Source organism: Poecilia reticulata, linkage group LG21 (assembly GCF_000633615.1).
Source record: "Poecilia reticulata strain Guanapo linkage group LG21, Guppy_female_1.0+MT, whole genome shotgun sequence".
NCBI classification, from domain to species: Eukaryota; Metazoa; Chordata; class Actinopteri; order Cyprinodontiformes; family Poeciliidae; genus Poecilia; species Poecilia reticulata.
In genome coordinates this window covers 22,653,485-22,660,617 of record NC_024351.1, presented here as the reverse complement: position 1 = coordinate 22,660,617, position 7,133 = coordinate 22,653,485, and the positions used below count along the sequence as shown (strand labels likewise).

The window sequence follows — 7,133 nt, the reverse complement described above, 5'->3', positions numbered from 1 at the left end:
TCTGAAGAAGTTTACTACTGCGTGTCCATTAAGGGGCGAATAGGCGCCTTCTTGTGGTGTGCAGGGGGATCACGTTGCTGAACTCCATTATTAGCTGGTGATAGAAAATTCYGTATCTGATTGAAAGCTTTTGGCTTAACACTAAGTTTAAGGGGTATTTCATATTTATGAATCTACACAGTATTTGACCATTTCAAACTCTTAAATACTTAATACTGTTCAGACCTCAAGAAATCCTTAAAAATATTTTTTAAAGCTTCATTACACTAAGACTATTTTAGATTGAGATTTGCACCATTGTGCTTCAAAGTTGACCTGGAATCTTTGGCGGTCCATTTAGGAGCAGTGAGCATGGGTTGGAAACTATTGGGTTCCAAATAAAATGACAAAGCCTAAAAGTTGAGATTTTATTTTTTCCTTTTAAATGATGTAGACAAAAAAAACTGACCGAAATGTTTCTACAATGTGATAATTAGGAGATGTTGGAACGTTGTCTGACTTCCTGAAAGTCACATGAAAAAGGACCTACATATGGGTCTGCAGTGGATTGGAGGCTGCTCACAGGCCAGGAGGCCCTGACCGCAACACATGAGCTGATGTCCAYGAATAAATCTCCATGGCTTCAGCTCTCCACTTTGGCCACTTTAGGTTCCTGATCTTCATCAACCACCTCCCCTTTCCTCTTCCTCAGGCCCTTCATCTTTCTCGTTCTCAGCTTGGACAGATCCTGTTTCTGCATGTGCACCCGGCCAAACGAGGTTCCAAAAACATCATGGGAAATGTTCTTCTTCTTCTTTGGCTGTAGTAATAAAAACAACAACAACAACAACAAAAACAGGTGTTTTAACATCAGGACTGTCAAGATGGACAAGGTTTTCATTTTACACTGCATAGTAAGGTGCCCTCTACCACCATCTTGAGGACATTTACAGACATTACACATAAAAACATTTTAACAGTTTAGTTCTTAGTACTGAATTAGGTACTTTGGCTGCTCTTGTCTACTCTTGACTCTTGTCTACTGTTGTGGTAACATGGGGAAGTAAAATTTTGAAATCATGTATTACTACAACTGGATTGTTCCCTAATTATTGGCTTTGCCCCAATATAGTAAGTTTAAATGGAGTTATATTTTAATTAATCATATTTTTTGATCATTAGAAGAAAGAATCCTGTTCCTCTGAAAGATTTTGCCACGGTATCAAAAATAGCATCGAGTAATTTTCCTTGTATCGACACAAAGTGTGAAATATTAGTACCATGACAACCGTACAGTGACCTGTAATTTCTAAATTCTGGGAGACATTTCCTACATCCACATCTAAAACTAATCTGAACAGTAAAGATTTTCAAATTTAAGGTAAAAATTACAACATAATGTACAAGACAAAAATKTAATAAGTATATAAATAAATGTTAAACTTGTGAGTGAACATAACAGGAAGTGCTTTTATTTTGGCATTTTTAGCAGGAAGTGTCCTTGGAATGTTGCAGCTGTCTTAGCAGCAAGAGATTATTTTGTTCTGAAATGATTYGTAGTCATTAAACAGTGTTCAATTTGCCCAAAGTGATCATTACTATGAAGCTACAGCTAACATGAACAGATGGTTACGAGTCATTAATGTCCAATAATTCATCAATTACTAATAATCAATACATTCAGAGTAAAACGTGCAGCTGTTGCAGTCTGCAGCTAACATACCAGCTTCCTGTCACTCTTCATCACACCAGATAAAAACTACAATGAAGACTTGAGTCTCAGAYCACAAGACAAAGTCAAGTCTTCAGAACCAAAGTCTAAACTGGGTCTCAAGTCTTATGTTTACAATATTTTTTTTAATAGATCATCTGCTCTCTGATGCTTTAATCCACTGAGATGCTGCTGTATATTGTCATCAGCAGCAGCAAGCGGTCAGGTTTACCTTCAGGGCTTTGGGCTGCCTGTTAGCTAGCTTGTACAGGTCGTCTGACGCCAGGTGTGTTCTTCTCATGACAAAGTTGAACGATGGGCCGATCTCTTCCAGCTCAATCCTGGGCGTGCGACACCCAGACTTCTTCAACAGACACCTGCAGCCCCACAATGACATGCCTGTTACTGCGGAGCCTCTGGTATACTAAAAACTACTAAAAACTGAACTTCCTTCACTTCTCACAATATACATCTCAATCTTGTTTCACTTGCTTTATTTCTTAAATCCAAACAGCTAATATCAGATTTGTCTCCATTTATTAGCAGTTCAAGCAAATATGAGAATATAAATTCAAGCAGGAAAAAACACAAAATAAGATCATTTTAAAACCACAAATTAGACACAAAATGCTTAGATACTTTTTATTTTGTGCGATTATAGTAAATAATTAAATGTTAGATAATGCATCCAAATTCCTGATGTCCATTGGGATGACCACTTAACTTATAATCCTACAATTTAATGTCAGAAAATATTTTCAAAATAACTTCAAATACTGACATCATTTTATAGTCTACCATGAACATAAATGTATATTTTTGATTGAAAAGAGATACATCACACCTTCCCTGCTGTAGTTTCATACCCATGTTAATTTTTTCTGTTGTTAAGAGTCTGAACTTCATTGTCATTGGTTAATAAGAAACTAATTAGCAAGCAGCATAATGTAAATTACAAATTCCATAAGTTTTTTAAATGGTTTAAACCCAGAAAAAGAGTCACGTCCACTACAGAGGGTGTGGCATCTGAAGGGATTAAGGATCATGTCCTTTACTCGCCTGTAACTGCGCATATAGATTTTTCCTTCCAGGGCGGTGAAGTGCAGAACGTGCTCCAGACCTGCCAGACGCACTGCAGGCACAGTGGGGCCTCTGAAGAAGTCTGACAGACAAACAAATACGTCAGCAGAGCAGCTGCATGGCAGTAATGAGCTCCAGTCCCTCTGAGTGATCTCTGCATACCTATGAGGAGGCTCTTTAGTCGTTTGTAATTGTTGTCTGTATCAAAAATTTCTCCGGCGAATATGAGCATGGGTTTGGTTCCTTCAGGAAACTTGCTGGTCTGGAACCAACAAAGACAAGGTGTTTTTATTAGGATCTGTTTCTCAGGCTGGAGCTGTTATCTTAGGACAAGAACTGAAAAAATATTGTCATATTAATACAATCCATTTCTACCAGGTTGTATGYGTTTCTAGCAGAAGAAGCTGGATGTTTGACCCAGCAGAAGGTGAACCAGTTTTCCCTGGTTCACCGAAGCTTTACTGAACTCTATCGTTACAGACATTTTCCATAAACATTTTACTTATAACACTTCAGTCACAGACATTGAAAAACACAACTAGAGCTGCAACTAATGATTACTTTAGTAATCAATTAATAACATAAAAATAAGAAATTGGCACATTCTGCATATTTTTCAATTAACCACTTAAGCCTTTTTATACAATTTTGAAAATGCAAATAATTATTTTTTTTTTAATTTAAACATGGGATAAAATGTATGGTAAACCCAACCAAACCATTACCTTGATCTGACTCAGAGATATAAACTTCTCAATTCCTAGTTCAAACATGTCCAGGACATGGAAATCAAACATTCGACCTGCAAAGTATGAAAAACATAAATAAATGAGGGACCACCCACAGTCAATACAAACACATTTCACACACCAAATAATGGTGCCAGCTTTACTTTCATGCTGCAGACTCATGGAGAGTCTCCAGGTAGCAGATGATCAGGATTTACCAAATATGAAGTTGTTGGGTCGTTTCTTGTTGTGGGAGCCAAACAGAAACAGAGAGCAGTCTGATTTCTTGGAGAAAAACTCCTGAAAAGGGACCAGCAAGGAACACTGGGAATACAGCAACTCAAACTGTAAAAGAAGCAAGTCAGATAACCGTGACACTGACTTACCAGGGATGTGGAGTCCTCAAAAGGCCGAGTAATGTTCTTTCTGGAAATAACACACAACAGTACCTCCATTCAGAATATATATGTATATACCTGTTGAATAAGTCATAAGAGGGTTGATTTGTCGTAATGTGCAACAAATCAACCCTAAATTTAACTAACTTAAACCATTACCAACTGCAGAAATATTTACAATGCGTTTGTGTGACTTTTGATTCCATTTCCTTATTTGTTCAAGAATGTCAGGAATGTCAAAGTCTAAAATCTGGATCAGCAGATAGTTTTCAACTTGTAAAAACATAACATGTTTTAGCCTTGAAATTAATTGCAGGACTTTAATCAGGTTAATTACAGAGTCTATGATTAGATAATCAGATTTTAACCTAAAACTATACATAGCTAAAATAAACAACATTTTCAGTTCAAGGATCCACTTTGCTGCTAAATTATTATATAGATAAACAGAGATATTTATTGCTTCTAATCTTTTATTTCTGTTTTTCAACCATCAGATTGGTACAAAGGGATATTCTAGCCATTCAAATATTCAGATTTCACGTGTTTCAGGTCATTCATGGTAAAACAACATTAGATGTGGCTTAGATTCAATAAGCATTAAAAAAAATCAGCCTACATTTGACTAAGACTCCTAAATGTGTTGAATCTGTCACAAATAAGCTTTTAGGTTCACTTACTTTTTATACAGCAGAGCATTTGGTTTCTTCAAGGAATACTACAAAAAAGAAAACACTTCTGTGAGATTACATAATATTTTGTCAATAGTTTTTTTTTCACAGCTCACTAATCTGGCATAAAAAAGACAAATGCTGAGATCCACCTTTATGTGCTTACTATTCTTTCTCCCTGTAATAAAAATGTGTCAGCCACGTAGAGGTAACACTACAAGCAATGGCATAACTTTGCACGTTTCCCCCCCATCTAGTTTTGAAGCGAGTTATACATAATATGAAACTAAGCAGAAAAAACACAGCGTTTCTTAATAACCTCATCAGTAGCAACTTACTATGTCTTTGAGGGCCGTAGTGACGGTCTGACTGGTGTTTCCTCCTTTCATGATCATGGTGTTCTTCACATCCTCAATTAGTTTGGGCGCTCTGCTCTCCAAGAACCGCTTTGACCGCTTTGTTTTCGGTTTTCTGAGGAAACCAAGAAAAGGCAAAAAGTAACAAATCACCAGAGCTGCATCACGGTTAGCTGAGGCAGTGGTGTTTTAAGACATTTAAAATCCGTAACTGTGTAGTTACTCTTAGGAAAAGAGTTTAAAAACATGACATTTTGTATTTAAATAAGTTATTTATTTGAAATCTGTTAGCTAAACGTTTGAGAAAATTATTTTAGAAACTGTTACGTTGCATTGTTACGCCCATATACGCCTGATTAACGCTGGTCAGTAAGGGTTTCTCTATGCTAACTGCTGGCTTTGTGTTGACATGTGTTACAAACACAAAACTTGTGTCACTGTGGAAACCGTTTGCCAAGACTTTAATTATGACAGCAATCTTGACAGAAAGTCGCCAGATAGTCACCAGATACCCGTGTACATGTGACTACTTAAGTAATACTAGTAATATCGGTACGAGTTTGGGCTCGAAATTACAGACTTTAAAGATTAGAGAACATTCATGAGTGTGGGCTTAAAATTCCATTATCGTGGTTACTGTGAAAACAACCGTCCCTTATACAGCAAGAGTTAGTTAGCTAACTAGCGAGCACGCAAGTTAGTGTAAGTTTTCTTTCAAGTAAATGTTGCATGAATGTGGAACAAATAGACATTTAAACCCAGCAGCTTCCTATAAAAAGTTATCATAGTTTACTTACACTATTCCGTCTAACTGCGTCATTTTTTTAGAGTTTATTACTGTCGTTCAGCAGTGTTGCGCTCGTGCTGCTCTTATATCCACGTGAAGCTTCGCACCGGAAGACAACAGGAAGAGATTCTTCTTTGCTCATGTTTGGTTAATATCACTGTGTGTTACTGCCACCCACAGTCACAACTCTGACACTGCAGTTCAGATCCTTCTGTCAAAAGTTATACTAAGAAGATATCAGAGGAGTTTTATCAGAAAAGAGTGAACAATTCACATTCTGTCCATCAGAGGGCGATATGATCCTTCTCATTAAAACGCTGGGAGTCGCGCAGTTGGTAGCACTGGTGTCTTCCAGCTTTAGTGCAATTCACAACACCTTATCTCAAGCCACTGAGAACAAAAAAAGTTAATTCAAATGCATTCATTCTAAGTTTTAAGTTTTCTAAGGAAATCCAGCAGATTGCATTGAATAGTAGGCTAGCAGCATTCAGTCCTCCTGAACCAGCATGTACTGACAGTAGACAATCGCTTGTGTTGTCTTTACAGCAATTCGTCATACCAAGCATGCTTGTGGCGACAGCAAGGAAGAAAAACTCCCCTTYAACAGGAAGAAACCTCCAGCAGAACCAGAACTTCGTGCAGTGCAAGCAGTCATCTGCCACGGCTGAGTGGGGAAGTACTTTCTAGAACTACTTTCTGCCCATGAAAAGTAAAACTGTGCAGGATTGTGAGAACGATTAGTTGTTGGCAGCATCATCTCAGCTAACGCTTTCCTTCAGGAAGGTACCACAGCCAAACAAAACTGACCAGGTGTAGCTTCTACAGAGAAGAAAAAGTCAGTCCAAAAACATGACCGTTAGGCTAAACTGGATCAGTGGTGCGCTGCTAGCCCCTCTTAAAAATACTATTTGGGCTAGATAAACTAAATACTTCAGTTCAAAAGCATAGTCTTCAAGACATAAATGTAAAACCAAAGAAAATGTTCGAAATATTTTTAAGTTGTCACTCCAAAATTTTAACTAGCCTAGCCATCCATATGAAACTTTTCTGGGGTACCACTGTAAGAGATGTCAAAATGGATGAATAATCCCAAACAAATCCATTTCAAAAACCTGAACAAAAAGTTTGATGTTGAGTGGCCTACTGATTCTGGACCTCAGGCTGATAAAGATGCTATGGTGGCACCTTCAGAGAGCCAGAAAGATGCCTTATATGGACTGAAGCTAGTTTATAGTTTACTCAGAGAACCCAAGTAGATCACACAAGTCTTTACTTTTGAATATTGTATTGGGCCAACCCTCCCTAAACCAAACTGCTTCTGATCAGGTTTTGTTAAATACCACAGTAATATGCCATGCACTAGCTGAAAAGTTTAACTTAAGCTGATAAAATTCCACATAAATGAAAACAAGCGGAGTCAGTG

The 7,133-nt window shown here is 37.5% G+C and overlaps 1 protein-coding gene across 1 annotated transcript; it reads right to left on the bottom strand.

Moving 5' to 3' along the window:
- Positions 1 to 393: 393 nt before the first annotated feature.
- On the bottom strand, positions 394 to 5,878 carry rpf2 (ribosome production factor 2 homolog). The gene is made up of 10 exons (XM_008398544.2): positions 5,721 to 5,878; positions 4,906 to 5,038; positions 4,577 to 4,614; positions 3,885 to 3,924; positions 3,717 to 3,798; positions 3,496 to 3,572; positions 2,933 to 3,032; positions 2,750 to 2,852; positions 1,923 to 2,067; positions 394 to 799 (listed from the first exon to the last, which is right to left on the bottom strand). Exons 1-10 carry the CDS (start codon positions 5,741 to 5,743, stop codon positions 623 to 625), a joined length of 918 nt encoding a protein of 305 aa, XP_008396766.1. The 5' UTR covers positions 5,744 to 5,878; the 3' UTR covers positions 394 to 622.
- Positions 5,879 to 7,133: the final 1,255 nt, after the last annotated feature.